This window comes from Nanorana parkeri, unplaced genomic scaffold (genome assembly GCF_000935625.1).
Source record: "Nanorana parkeri isolate BGI_ZX_2015 unplaced genomic scaffold, ASM93562v1 scaffold672, whole genome shotgun sequence".
Lineage (NCBI taxonomy): Eukaryota > Metazoa > Chordata > Amphibia > Anura > Dicroglossidae > Nanorana > Nanorana parkeri.
The window spans coordinates 494403-509688 of NW_017306940.1; the positions used below are offsets into that span (position 1 = coordinate 494403).

Consider the following 15286-nt stretch of genomic DNA (forward strand, 5'->3'; position numbering starts at 1 on the left):
ACTGTGCCCAGTGAGCATCCCCCCAACATACTTTTTTTTTTTTACTGTAATTTAAATAGAAATACATCTATTTTTAAAAACATCTCTAATTGATTTTCCTGATCCCCCAATGATATCTCCCCTACGCAATGAGGAGAGAAAGCAGGGGAAGAATCCACAGAAGCGGGCACCAGATGGAAAAACTTTTTTTTAAGTAAATTCTTTTGTTGTAAATGCTCTGCACTATTTAATGTCTGTTTTTGGCTTTTATTATTTAAATATTTAGGCTATTTCTTAAAGGGAAATTAAATAAAAAAAGTTTTTAAAAAAATGTTTTATTGTAATTATGTATCATGCTTTTTAATAATTAAAAGTACAGGCTGTGTTATTATACCGTGTAATATACTGTATATGCCGCTGTATTATACTGTGTGATATACTGTATAGACCACGTTATTATACTGTGTGAACCAGCCCGGCCCTCGACTTGGAGCATTTTTTAAATTTTGGCCCACTGTGTATTCGAGTTTGACACCTCTGGGCTAAACCAAAGGGTTTCTGCAGCCAAAGATGATGAATGACATTTTATGCACATTTACAATTAACATTGTAAGCAATTACATTATTATGTCATTGCTTACCAGATTAATTGTGAATGTGCATGTCATCCATCATTTACAGCCATGAATGGCATATTGGGAACAGTCACAATTAACAATTAGAAATAAATACTTTGTAAATAAATGGCTGTTTTCTCGTTCATCCCAGTGTGTATGCAAGCCCAGATGGTCAGGTCAACAAATTCGACTGGGTCGGCATTCTCGCCAGAACACTGGCTTCTGATCGTTGTTGGAAAGATCATTACATGTAATTACACATTACAATGAAAATCTGTAGCGGAGCTAAATTAACCCCCTCATGACAGTCATGTTTAAAGTATGTTGCTGTCACTAAGTGTGACACTTAGTGACAGTGACATTGTATGCCAGGTGACCACTTTTAGCTTTAGCTTTTAGAGAAAAAAGATAAAAATGTTAGGTTTTAGATTTAGGCCGAGAAGTACAGAAACATTTCTAAAATCCTAGGAATGTGAGGTTTTTCCAAATAAAGGACAAATAACTGAATGCATTCATTGCATTTTTAGCTGTGCTATTTCTCTGAAAAAATACTAAAAATCAAAACTGGGGGGAAAGTATTTTCATTATGTTTTTTCATATTTTTTTTATATTTTATTTGTCTTAAGTGAGGCGTTAGACACACATATGTGACATCAATATATAGCCCTATCTGTTCTCTAAAAAACAATATATAATACATGTGGGTGCACTTTGTAAGAAAGTATATTGCTGACGTGGAAGAATCACACAGCAAACATTTCAAAAGTATGTCAGTCATTTACGAACAGAAACTAAAAACAAACTCAGTCATGAAGGGGTTAAATATGCTCCTCAAAAACCACAAAGGAAATAAATCTATTTTGTGTGTCCCAAATGCCTTTGCAAACCTAGATATTCCTTGTAAAAATTGACCTCATCACTGTGCTGCATATAGTCCGTGCAGAGAGCAGAGCTTTGGGAGCAACCCAGCAGGCTCCACCCACTACAGGCTGCCTGCAGAAAACTAAAGGAGGTGGCAGAGACGAGACCACTCTCTCTGCACAAGGAGAGAGAGCCGAAGTGACTGGTCTATATTACCGGAATCTTCTGCACATAGATACCATTTCACACTGGGCTACTGCACACAAAGTGGGCCAAGGTTCAAGTAAGAATATACTCGCCTTTTATATTTAGACAATATTTGCTTATCCTGGAGTTCAACTTTAAGCCATTTTCTTTATTATAGCACAGAATAAAAAACCTCATGAGGAATAAATATAATGTATGAATAAATATTAAAATGCATTTCAATTAATTATTTCTACCGATTATCTTATCATTTTGATCTATGCCTAGCTGGCCGACCAAAATTAGTGACAATGTTGGTACAAAAAATGTAGGGACAGTTACAATTTTAATAATAATACACATGCAGCTCTTTTCAACAACAGAGGAATGGTAAAGAAAATAAGGTGCATGACATCTCAAAAGTAACAAAAGCCTGCATTTGAGCCTACATGATGTACTATGAGCATATAGACCATGAAAGAGCTTACCGGAACGTGTCTCCTGTTCGATCATGAAAGTAGACATAACCCTCTTTGTCAATTATGACCAAATCTCCACTGTTGAAATACATATCTCCCTTCTTCAGTACATTTCGTATGATCTTCTTCTCAGTTTGAGACTTATTTCCTACATATCCAGCAAAAGGATTACTTTTCATGATTTTTGCAATAAGCAGGCCAGGCTCACCTGAAACAACCACAACAAAATATAAAACAATGATCTTTTTAAGTAACAATGCAAAATTAATGTAAAGTGTATGTATTAGTAAAAATTCTTGTTTATCTGCCAGAAATCCAGTGAGCTCCTAACTTTCTATTTGAGCTGAAAACACAGTGTTGTCCTGCTCTGAAATCTCCAACATTGTTGTCAGCCCTGCAGACTTCAGAATACCTCTTGTCTATGCTACGGAGTTGAGGAGAGTGAGAGGTGTTCTGCAGTCCTAACACACTTCCTGTCTTAGCATGACAACACTTCTCTAATCTCTCTCTCAGTATATATATATATAAAGTCCACTTTCCATAAGCGCAGATCTTTGTTGCAATCATATTTTAGATATTGGTTTTAGATACTGTAAAAGACATGTGTAGGGTAATAGCTGCGATCGGCATTGCAAAATGTTTGCTGTATACTCAATTACCCATTGCGCCATGGTTGCACACTTGGTTGAAACATGCTCTGCAACTTTCAGTCCTAAGAATATTGCTTTTATTTTATGTAGATCAATAATGTAATCGAAGTGTCCGATCACATGAACAGGTTTAACTTAAAGTATAGTTCCACTTTTGCAGTCAAATTTGAGAAAACCCCTCTATATGTTTATTATGTGTTCCTATTCACATAGCACACCAAAATAAATAAATAAATACAAATAAATAAATAATTAAAATAGAAAGACTCAGGACTGAAATTTGAGGATTGTGTTTCTCATATTAACTTCATCAACATTTCAATCATTTAATCCCTCACCCTGCACTGCCCTTCCTAACATTACAAAGAAGGAAAAGAAAGTAGAAGAGTCAAGAAACCCTAACCCAAGTAAAAGCAAATTAAACTGCAAGAAGCATTTTTAAAATATTTAGCTCATGCTATGTGAATGAGAACATGTAACAGTAATAAAATACTGTAGGTGTTATCCCGATTTGGCGGCAAAAGTGAAATTCTTGAGGGGGGAAGGGAGATACTATATGCGTCTCTATATTTATATAAAAGAGTATGTAAACTTTGGTATTCTTTCATTTTCTTTCCCTCCCTCCTGGCCCATGCCTCATGCTCTATGACCATAGTTTACTATGGTGAACTTCTATAAGGTCACTCAACGAAGTTCAGTGATTTATACATTTTTGAGGTGTTTGGGGTTTTTTTTGGTTTATTATTGCTGAAAACTGAGGCCACTCCTCATCCTGCTGATAATGATTCACCCCTATGTCATGTGATGTTAAAAGTTTAAAAAAATTAAAGTCACCTCAGGTGCGCCTACGTGCAAAATCGATGATTGTGACATGTTACATATCACCGCAAACGGAGTGCGAGCAATAATTTTAGGGCCATCAATCACTGTTAACACTAAACTGAGGAGCGGTAAAAGCTTTTAAAGCGTCGCCTATGGCTTGTTTGGGTATTGTAGTTTTTTTCCGATTTCGCAGCCACACGCAATTTTAAGGCTTGCCATGTTTAGTGTCTATTTACCCGGTGTGACCCTGTCTCTTATATTTTACCCAAAAATGTTCTTATAATAAATGTTTAATATCTAGCTGGAGCTAGATATGACGGACGCTAGCCGTAAACTTCTCGTGGGTATTTGCTATAAACCTCCAAATATAGGGGAAGAGGGAGAAGTCAATCTTCACTCACTGAATGTAGGGAAAACATTTTTTTTCACCAAAATTGTCAGTAATTTTTTTTATAAATAGTAAGAAATAAAAGAAAGCTCTATCTGTCTAAAAAAAATGGTATAAAATTAATTTCAGTACAGCTTTGCATGACGTAATAGATGTCAGTCAAAGTACCGTAGTGCTGAATACTGAAAAATGGCCTGGACAAGCACTCCAAACAACACTCCACTCTTGAAGTGGTTAAAGAGTCCCTCTCACCAACTTGAAAAATTGCAGGTAAAAGCACAGAAGAATCAATTATTATAAATGCTTACTTGCAATGTGCTTCGAACCTACTAGAAAATGTGACTATTCCAGGAAGAGTCAATTCACTAGCACAGTCCCCTACATCCTTGCATGTAATGGCCCTCTCCTCTTCTTGGAGTGATTAATTATAAAGTTGGGCTTGATGTTCGAGCCGAATGTGAGTTTAACTCAAACATAGCTAGTTTGTGTGTTTGCCCACCGAGCGCCCCACGAGCGCCCCACGAGCGCCTTGTGAAGTCCTAATTGGCTAAAGCCCTGCACCTGACCACAGGTAAGGTGTTGCTGGAGTTTAAAAAGAGAGAGAGTGTTCTATCAGTGTACAATAGCAGTCTATTATAGCTGTATATTATTTCAGTCTTTTATAGCAGTTTATTATAACAGTCGATTATAGTAGTCAATTATAACAGTCGATTATAGCAGTCGACTATTGCAGTCTATTGCAATCCGCATCATGTCTGAAAGGCCAACAAGGAGAGGCAGACGCTCCCACGCAGAGGGCAAACAGCCTCTGTGCCCACAGGCAAAAGTCGTGGTCGTGGACATGATCCATCCTCTGCAGGCAGGGCATGCTTGTCCTTTTTATCTGGTGCTGGCCGTGTTATTGAGCCACAACATACAGGTGGTGGATTGGATAACTAAGCCATCCTCATCCTCCTCATCCTCTGTCACTCAGGCTCATACTAGTTCTCAGTCCACCGCAGCTGCCAAAGTGGCCTATTCTTCCTCCTTGTCCACAGCTACTACTGCCATAGACCCACCATCATGCACAGAGGAGTCAGCTGAATTGTTTCAACATAGTGTCAGTCTCATGCTGCTGGAGGATGCGCAGCAATTACATCAACCACTTGGGTACCACGTTCTTGAAGATACATCTGACCACCTGCCACGCAGCCCGTTGGCAATGGCACCAGAAAAGGGTCCACACTTCTCCTCGCTCCTCATCTGTCATCTCTACCCTCAATATACGTAATGCTATGTCATGTCAACAGCCTCCACTGAGAAGGATGATGATATAGCAATGAGTGTCACAGGTTCTTCCGCCAAATCTGTCCCAGCCATCCACATGCTCAGCGTCTAAATGCCAGCTTGGCCAAATTGCTAGCTTTACAACTGCTACCTTTACATCTGGTAGACTCTGCCCCCTTCCATGAGTTTGCAGAATGTGCTGTACCAGAGTGGCAGGTTCCCAAACGCAATTTATTTTCACGTAAGGCCATTCCAGCTCTATACCATCATGTGGAAGGCAATGTTTTGGACTCGTTGGACAAGGCAGTCAGCAGCAAGGTCCACATTACCACTGACATGTGGTCCAGCAAGCATGGTCAGGGACGTTATATTTCCTTCACAGCACACTGGGTGCAAACTCTGCTTGCAGCTGGGAAGGATCCAGGACGGGGCTCAGTGCTGGAGCTTGTTCAGCCACCACGCCTCCAAAAAGCTGATGATGTGAGATCTGTCTGCTCCACCCCTTCCTCTTTGTCCTTCACGATGGCCTCTTCTGCTGAATTGTCTTGTGGACCAGCAGTTCTCCCTAAGCGTTCAAGGGGCAACGCAAGGGGTCAGGCTAAATGATGCCATGCAGTGTTTGAGCTGGTTTGTCTAGGGGACAGGAGGAACACCAGGACAGAGGTTCTGTCAGCTCTGCAGGGGCAGGCCCAGAAGTGGTTAACACCATGGCAGCTTGAGCCACAAATGGTTGTATGCGACAATGGCAGCAACCTTCTCTCCGCCCTGTGCCTGGGAAAGTTGACACATGTACCATGCTTGGCACACATCCTCAATTTGGTGGTACAGAGTTTGTTAACCAGGTACCCAGGGCTGCAAGATCTTCTGAGGCAGACCAGAAAAGTCTGTAGCCATTTCAGGCGCTTATACCCAGCCAGTGTTCGTCTGGCTGTAATTTAACATGAATTCCACCTGGCCACAAACCGTCTGATTTGTGACATGCCCACCAGGTGGAACTCCACTTTGGCAATGCTGCAGCAGCTACACATGTAGCAGAGGGCCATTGGGGCTCAGGCGACCTTGGCTCTTTTTCTTCATGCCAGTGGCTGCTGATTAAGGATGCATACACTGTACTGTCACCATTTGAGGAGTCGACAAGAATGGTGAGCCGTGACAATGCATGCATCAGCGACACTATCCCTCTTGTGTTCTTGCTGGAGCATACTCTGCGGGGAATTATGGATAGGGAACTTGAGGCATAACAGCGGGAGGAAAAGGAGGACTTCCTTTCCTCTCAAGGCCCGCTTTATGCAGAAACCATTCCTTCGGGGCCGCAGATCACACAAGAGGAGGAGGAGGATTATGGCAGCGATGGGGGCATTGAAGCAGAGGATGACATACGGCAGTCCTCAAGAGAGGGTTTTCTGTCCCCAGAAACCCTCTGGGAGTAGTATGTGGCCGGGAGAGGGTAGTTCACAATAGTGTCATGCTCAGTGACCCTGAAGACTCTGATGCTCATGCCTCCTCAAATGTACAGTGCATGGGCTCCCTTATTCTGCACAGCCTGCAAAATGACCCCAGGATTCGTGGTATCAAAGAGAGGGATCATTACTGGTTGGTAACCCTTCTTGATCCAAGTTACAAGCATAAAGTTGCAGAGCTCATCCTGCCCTCACAGAGGGAGCACAGGATGAAACAACGTGAGGACGCGTTGAAGAGAAACTTATGTAACACCTTTCCAGACACTGGTAGGTTACTATGTCATGAAAGCAGTGCTTCTGAGGCTTCGGTTGGTCAAAGGAAGAGCGGTGGAGAAGGGGGCCTCCTTACTGATGCCTTTAGAGATTTTTTCAGTCCTCAGCGCCCAGGGATGTTAACTTTAGGCACCCATCGGCACCGTCTGCATCATATGGTGCAGGATTACCTAGGGGCAAGAGCAGACCTATAGAGCTTTCCAGCAGACCATACACTGGCTTACAGGGTCTTGAGAATGGATTACTGGCCAGAACATACCCAATATGCAATGGAGCTAGTGGGCGCCCCCCATCCAGCGTGCTTTCTGAATGGACATTCAGTGCTGCTGGTGGTTTTGTGACAGATAAAAGAGTGCGTCTCTCCACAGACTCCGTTGACCAGCTGACAATTATCAAAATGAATCAGTCATGGATCAGGAGCAGCTATCAATCCCCTGATGCAGATTAAATTTGTCGGGGATCTGGGATCTCTGGAAGACTGCCTAGGCTTCCTAACTTTGTGGGTGATTATTCTATATGTTCTTGGTTTAGTGCACCACCAACACCAAAGGCCCAATTTTTCCGAACGCGCATTTGACAGGTGTATACAATTAACATTTTTTTTACAGCAGGGTCCAATCCTGCACTCGCCAAGAATAACTCTGAAGGGTTATGGTGTGAAGGCACCGCCAACATTAAAGGCCCAATTTTAAAGCACCTGTAACTTTCATACAATGTCTGCAAAAGAGACACCAGAATTTATCCAAAAAATCTCTAACCTTCTTCCAAGTGTCCTTACAGGTGGCCTCTTCATACAGGCTGCCCCTCCCCAAGATTAAGGGAAACCAATTACAGGTAATTGTCGGACCGTATTGAATATGAATACCACACTATCCCTGTAGTTATTAATTTAACTGTTTGGGAGGACCAGAAGAGGAAATTGTAAAGGCTCGTCCCTCCTGCTCCTCTAGCCCTGCCCTGGGGCCGGCTCCATGACACCCCCTAGAGGGCTGACAAAAAGATGCTGCCAAGGCAGCTAGAGAGGCTCTTGTTTGTAATATCAAGGAAACGAACTCTGTCAACCTTAAGAAGTCGTAACATCGCAAAAGAGTTCCCCTTTAATATCTGGACATCATTTGTGCAAGCCTTGCTTGAAGAAAAGTCATTCTTTTGCTTATTGGACTTTGGACTCTGTCAGAATTCCTAAAATCAGGGCTGTTAAGTATTCTCCTTTATTCCCTTTTATTTTACTGTTGTTATATATTTTGTCTCACTTTATTAATATCTTTTTCTGTATTTTTTTCTGCACCATTTCTCTTTTTAAAGGATGATCTTAAAATTGTTAAGCTTATCTCTATGCTCTAAATACGAACTTAAAGTATCCTTACATCTGTGAAGAGCGCTAATGTAAAGTAAAACCTGTCATATTCCTGTCTGAGAGGACATCGGTATCATAGGCTTTGTTTACGTTTTTTAAAGTGTCACAGCACTTGCTGAGATCGGTGCATACTTCTGTTAAAGTACGTGGTGCAGTGAACATTTGGTGTATAAAGGGTTAACTGCAGAGTTAACCAATCCTTGTGACGATCACTCTCGGTCTGCTGGCCTGAGATTATTGTCCCATAAACTGTCACATATGTCTGAAAATCCTGATCCCATTTTTACATCTACAGCATTGGCTGTCCATATCTTTAAATATATTTTATAAAAAGGGTATTTTATATTATGTAGAAACAAAGATTACTGCAGATACTCATTCAGTTCTTGTGAATGGGTCTCTGCAGTAAGCTTTGAGGATCTTTTCAACTATTTGTATATTCTAAGATTCCTATTTTCAATTCCGGGTCAGTTGTGGTCTGTTGTGGGGCTACTAAGCAAGCCATTGTTAAACAATGGGAATAGGGAGCTAGGTGCTGCCATAGGGGACATGTACCAGTGTCAAAATTAAGAAAATTAAAATTAATTAAAAAAGCTGCCCACACAGAACAGTCAGCTCTACCTACAAGCCCCAACACACACTGCTGTGTGCCCACCCCCCCTCTTATAGCACGGTGCCTGGGTTATACATTCCTTCAAATTATTGACTCTTGTGAACAAGGACAAAGGCTATGCACTGCATTATATGTGTTACTTATTTCTGGCAGTGAAACTGTAAAGTTGTTGGCCACAATCGCATCATTTTTGAACTTCATAAATCCAGGCGAACCTGAACCTCATCCCTAGTAAGTATTCAGTGTCTTATTTTAGGTATATGCTTTGCTGAAAAGGTGTGTGGCAATCACAGTAGAGTGATGGAGGAATATGAGAGAAAATAATCACCTAATTTTTTTTGGGGTATCAGTCATACATTTTTGTTGTTTATCACAAAAACTAAAAATATATTGGAACTTTATTCTGTGTCTTTCACACACAAGGGTCTTCATTTGTTTTCTAGTCAGCATATTCTTGTTGCCAGAACTGGTAGTTGATGGCAACCAAATGTGCACGCACGATCCAACCCCTAATGTTCACAACACTGACCTTTCCCAGAAGAAAAACAATAGCTGGTTGTAAATCTGGCTAGTTGTATCATCCACTGAATGTGCTCGGCCAGACTTGGATGAAAGATGTCAATGGGTCCATCAGACAAAATCCATGTCTGGATATATTGGGCAAACATTTTCACTTAAACATACTCCGCCGCAGGGGCGGACTGACTATTAGGGCAGTCAGGAACTGCCTGAGGGCCCGTGCCCTCTGCTCCCCAAGATACAATTCTCATTATGCCCCATGCCGGCCTGTATGTAGAGCAGATCAGAGCTCCCCCGCATGGCCTGCTGGGATCTGTAGTCCTTCCAGTGTTCCGGGCGGGGCTGTAAGTGGTTGCGACAGCAGGCTATAACGGCGGGACACTGGGACCACTAGAGGAGCATATCGTGAAGGAGAGGAAGGTGTGGAGAGGTCAGAGGAAGGAGGGGGGCCCAGTATCCCACACACATACCAATGGCTTCTCCTGGCGCAGAGATGGGGGGCCTGCTGCCGGATACTGAGGAGGGAGCCGGAGGATCAAAAACACTGCAGCTGTGAGAACCCGGCGAGCAGCTGCATGATTAAAGAGCCCACGGACTGAACTTTGTCAGAAACTACTTGAAGCAGACCAGCCAAAAGGACGCTATGTTGTAAAAATGCAACATATAGGGGAACAGAGTGGAGTTACGCTGAACCGGATAATATAATATAATATGCTATACCAGTCTCCAGGGTTTCAACAATAATAATCAAAATATAAGGTGTCCCCAAAAGAATAGAAATCCCTTACTCGGAGCTGGTTCAATAAACAGGTAGAAAATACATGATTTAACAGTTAGAATATTTAATCATAGAAAAAGAGGAGTCTCTGGTCAGACAATGCCAAAATTTTTGGAGGATCTTTAGTATTTGTGCTAATGAATAATGCATACACCGAACATAATGCTTCCTGCTTCAATAGTCGAAGCCTTTATATTTATATTCATATTCAGATTACATATTGTTATTTTTGAGTACAACTGGTCACTCTTGTGATATATATCTTACTGTTTGTAAACTGACTATTCGATTTTCTATTTATATATTTATATATTTTTGAATTATTTAGGGGACCCCCTAAGGCTCTGTTTGTCATCATGGAAAAAATCTTTGAACGGGCTGTTCAATTATGGGGTTGTGCAGTATAACCACTCTATTTTATATTTCTACAATCTGATGTTATGCTGTTTTCTATTTTAACATATTACTCTGTGACTCTGACAACCATGATGTCAGCTATAACATCAGAAATTACCCCCAAATCTTTATGAAACCTTTATGTGACCCCATGAATAACCCGTTCAAATTGCCTCTATTTTAAACATCAAGTCCGTATGGACATAGATGACTGTTATAGGGTTATTTCTGTATCACTTTTTCCTTAATACGATGTCAGCTATAACATCAGAAATTAACCCCAAATCTTTATGAAACCTTTATGTGACCCCCATGAATAACCCGTTCAAATTGCCTCTATTTTAAACATCAAGTCCGTATGGACATAGATGACTGTTATAGGGTTATTTCTGTATCACTTTTTCCTTATGACTATAGACTGAAAAGGGTCCCAGAATTGTTATCTAAGGGCCTACAGGTGCCATTTTGCTACATTGAAGTATAAGTAATATTCAAAGTATATCTTGTTAAAAAATGACATGGTCGGCTGACTGCTTGATATCTGGCAACCAATCAGCCTTATCAATCGGCTATTTATTGCATCCATACAAGACTTAGAGCACACACCCCTCTGAAGAAGCCCCTGAGTGGGGAGGAAACGCGTCAGGGTTATGTGTGCCATTCAACTTCCCTGGACACTCATCAAAGCTCATCCCGCACATCAGCCGCAGCAGTATCACTGTCAGCTTGGGCTTTGACGGTGCGGAGATGGAGCCCAGTCGGCTGGGATTGGATTAAAGTCAAGCCTGCATTGGAATCCTTAACTCATCCAGCAGAGTCTGAGTGAAACGACCGGACGACAGCTTGCTGTACTCTGCACAATCATCGTACTGGGAACCGTCTACCTTTGAGATTCCTGCATATACTTCTCTGCTTTATTGTGCGGCCGCACACATCTACACGGAAATGCTTTTGGGTTAGCTCTCAAATTTGAAATTCGAGCCCAAGGGCCAGTGAGAGCCCCAAGCAAGGGGAAAAAGGCAAGGGCACTTGCATCTTTAGCCCAGCCTATCTATCCCCATCTCCTGATCCCAATTACAATTATCTATTGAAGCAAACACATCATCCAGCATTGTGGAACCCGAGCAGGACTGCCTCTCCCTGAGCTCCCTGAGCAACATGAGTTGTGAGTAACCCGGGATACATTGTACCCACATATGAGATATTTATATATTAGGTGGCTACTCTATATTACCACATTAGCTGGAGTGCAGACCACCCATGATTCTTATATTATTGTTACCCTAGGGAAGTTTTTTAACTGTTTTTAAATGTCTTGTTGTGGATGTAATGTTAAAACTTTTTCTATGATTAAATATTCTAACTGTTAAATCATGTATTTTCTACCTGTTTATTGAACCAGCTCCGAGTAAGGGATTTCTATTCTTTTGGGGACACCTTATATTTTGATTATGTTGTAAAAATGTCATTATTTATAGTCCTTTATAACTGATGGAATTATTCTGCACTGCATTGCTGTATAAAGTAATGCTGGTATTTGTAGTCCTCTATAGAAGGTGCCATTTTGCATTGCAGAATGGCACCCTCTATAGAGGACTACAAATACCAGCATTACTTTATACAGCAATGCTATTGCTGTTTAAAGTATTGCTGGGATGTGTAGCCCTCTATAGCCTATGCCATCCTGCATTGCTGTAAATAAGGATGCTCCTATACCGCACAGCTCCTCCTCCTTCCCACCGGCAGCACATCCATGGTCAGACCCAGTCACCCGCACCCTCCACAAAGCCATGTTGTGACCCTGTTGCCCAGACAGCACTGGGGAGACTCGCACCCACTCTCACAGCAATGATGAGAACCGCACGCAGCTGTGGTGAGACCCGCACACAGCCATGGTGAGACCCGAACGCAGCCCTGGTGAGACAAGCATGCAGCCCTGGTGAGACAAGCATGCAGCCCTGGTGAGACCCGAACGCAGCCCTTATGCACTTTGCGTCACACCACTGACCTCTGCACTCTGCATCACACTGATGAACTATGCGTCACACTGCTGACCTCTGCACTCTGAATCACACTGCTGACCTCTGCACCACACCGCTGACCTTTGCACTCTACGTTACACCGCTGACCTCTGCCCACTGTGTCACACCTCTGACCTCTGCCCACTGTGTCATGCCGCTGACCTCTGCACTCTGCGTCACGCCGCTGACTTCTGCACTTTGCGTTACAACTGACCTCTGCACTCTGCATTACAACTGACCTCTGCACAAGGGGGCCCCATAATCTCATATTGCCCGGAGGCCCCAAGTGTTGTCAGTCCGCCCCTGATGTAGGGACCTAAAGACTGAATAAAAGAAAAATGTTACCTGTTGCTGCCTTGATGCAGCGTCCTCTGTGATCCAATGCAGGCACATTTGATTCCATATCGTATTTGATTACATCGAAAGGCTGTAAAAGCTGAAAGATTACAAATAAAAAGTCACTACTGCCAGTCAAAATTATTAAGGTGGAATTTTGCACATTTTAAATTGCTTGCAAACTATTGGAAAGATAACAGTTGTTATAGCTGCAAATGCCTGTAATTAGGTAACTTTAAACTACTTCTACATTAAACATTAAATGACAGCTCAGCATATCTCATGTTTATGGGGGCAGATGATAAGAGGAAGCTGATATAAAAACAAAACCAGACACTTACATCAACTCTGGTTGTTACATTAAATTCAAAATATTTATTTTTAAGTTTAAATTATTTCAAGGAGATAAAATCAGGGGAATTCATTATCGCGTTTGTGGCAGAAATCTGGCTCTAATGCAGCCTTAGAAATGTCTGCATCAATTTCTAAAACATGCTGTGCCATTTTCTGGACCTTTATCAACTCTTGCGCCAAATTCAAGTAGCTCCAGCAGGAACAGAGCTGAAGAGAAGGAGATGGAGACAGCACAGGCATGGGAATGTGTTCTGGAGTTAGGTACTTTTTTTTATTTTTGGGTGGGGAGACGGCTGGGGGGCAGCCCATACATAATTTTGCTGTGGGCCCTGTGATTTCAGAATACGCCCCTGAGAGCAGTCCTTGTATTTCTTTCACGATAGACAGCATAATAAATAGATAGCTTTGGGTAACAAGGCTACTGACACTGTAAACATGATTTCCAGCCTCCATCTGCAACAATTCTTAAAGTTTCTGTGGAGGGGATTGGATTCAAAATTAGAGATGCTTTCCATAGCTAACAATTTAGGTTTAATCCTTTTATTGAAACAAAGAATGCTATGGTCAGCAGCTCCACCTTTCTTCTGTTTTATCATATCTGTAAACTATTTATTCATTACCTGTGCTGTCTGTTTTAGGTGTAGGGCAGAGAGAAATTGAGGTAGACAGAGGACTTAAGTGTGGCAGATTTTCCCAAATGGCTTTAGTATTTTCCAATTTTTTATGACTACTGCTTTCCTTGTGCCACCCAAATAAATGTGTTTTGGATGAAACTCTGCTTTACATTGTAATACAGTATCAGAAACATACTAGTTGTCATGCCTTACCTTTAGAAACACGTTGTTTCTGCCAATCGCACCTTCTTTATTGCTGTAGTTAAAAAAGAAAACATTCCCTTCTGTTGCTCCATAGAACTCATAAAGTGTAATGTTACCAAATCGATTTGTGAACTCTCTCCAAACATCAGTTCTGAGACCATTGCCTAGGGCAAACCGCACACTGTGTTCTTTGTCAGTGTCTTTCTACAAAATGACAAATGCTAAAAATAACACCCAGTCTAATACTATTAAAAATAAGGTGCTGGGTTACCCCAGTTACATAGAGATACATATACATAGTCAAATACTGTACATACAGTTATATATATATATAATAAAGGAAACCCCACAGCCCCCACTAAGTGTTACATTTGGTGTTTTAGATAATAGGTGTGTAAAAGGTGAGAAAAAAGCACTTCAAAAAATGTAGACACATTAGACACAAAAGACAGTACACTGTAGTGCTCTTTTTGGTGTACTTTACTGCTACTTGATGTTCCTTGGTATATAACGGTAAAATACATTTAAAAAAAGGAACAAATGTATTGCCTGTTTAGATTTTTCAAGTTGCTAGACTCCATTTTTTCTTATCAGCTAAAAAACTACAAAAAAAGAATACACCAAAGAAACAACAACAGTACAGAAAAATGCTATTAAAATAATGCTATGTTAATATTACCATAAACACAAATGCATACCTTTAAAGTATTACACAGATATCGAAGTATTTCCCCAATGTACAGAAATGCAGTTACATTGTATTTTCTGCAGTCACTCCAGAACTCAGTAACGGAAAATGTATTCCTTAAAACGCAGGTGGCTCCTAAATGAAGGATAAAATCATTATTTGGCCAGAGTGGTGGCTTGGTGGTTGCATTTGGTGTATATCAAGCCATGGTTTTGGAAAGGGTGGAGAAAGATTAGAACCATTGTCAGGGTTTCACTGCTACCGTGTTTCCCCGAAAGTAAGACCTACCCCAAAAATAAGACCTAGCACTATCTTCAGGGATTTCTGTAATATAAGACCTACCCCGCAAATAAGACCTAGTTCGGTGGTAGATCTCATATTACAGAAATCCCTGAAGATAGTGCTAGCCGCAGCTCCCTCCCTCC

At 41.4% G+C, this 15286-nt stretch overlaps 1 protein-coding gene across 1 annotated transcript in view; it reads right to left on the minus strand.

The window, feature by feature from the left end:
- The window catches only part of LOC108792700 (very long-chain acyl-CoA synthetase-like), a 38002-nt gene that overhangs the window by 11940 nt on the left and 10776 nt on the right, over window positions 1–15286 (minus strand). Inside the window, exons 4-7 of the mRNA XM_018563531.1 lie at window positions 14872–14996; window positions 14183–14377; window positions 13011–13101; window positions 2132–2330 (exon numbers count right to left, since the gene is read on the minus strand). Coding sequence (XP_018419033.1) covers window positions 2132–2330; window positions 13011–13101; window positions 14183–14377; window positions 14872–14996 — 610 coding nt within the window. The remainder of the gene's footprint in view (window positions 1–2131; window positions 2331–13010; window positions 13102–14182; window positions 14378–14871; window positions 14997–15286) is intronic.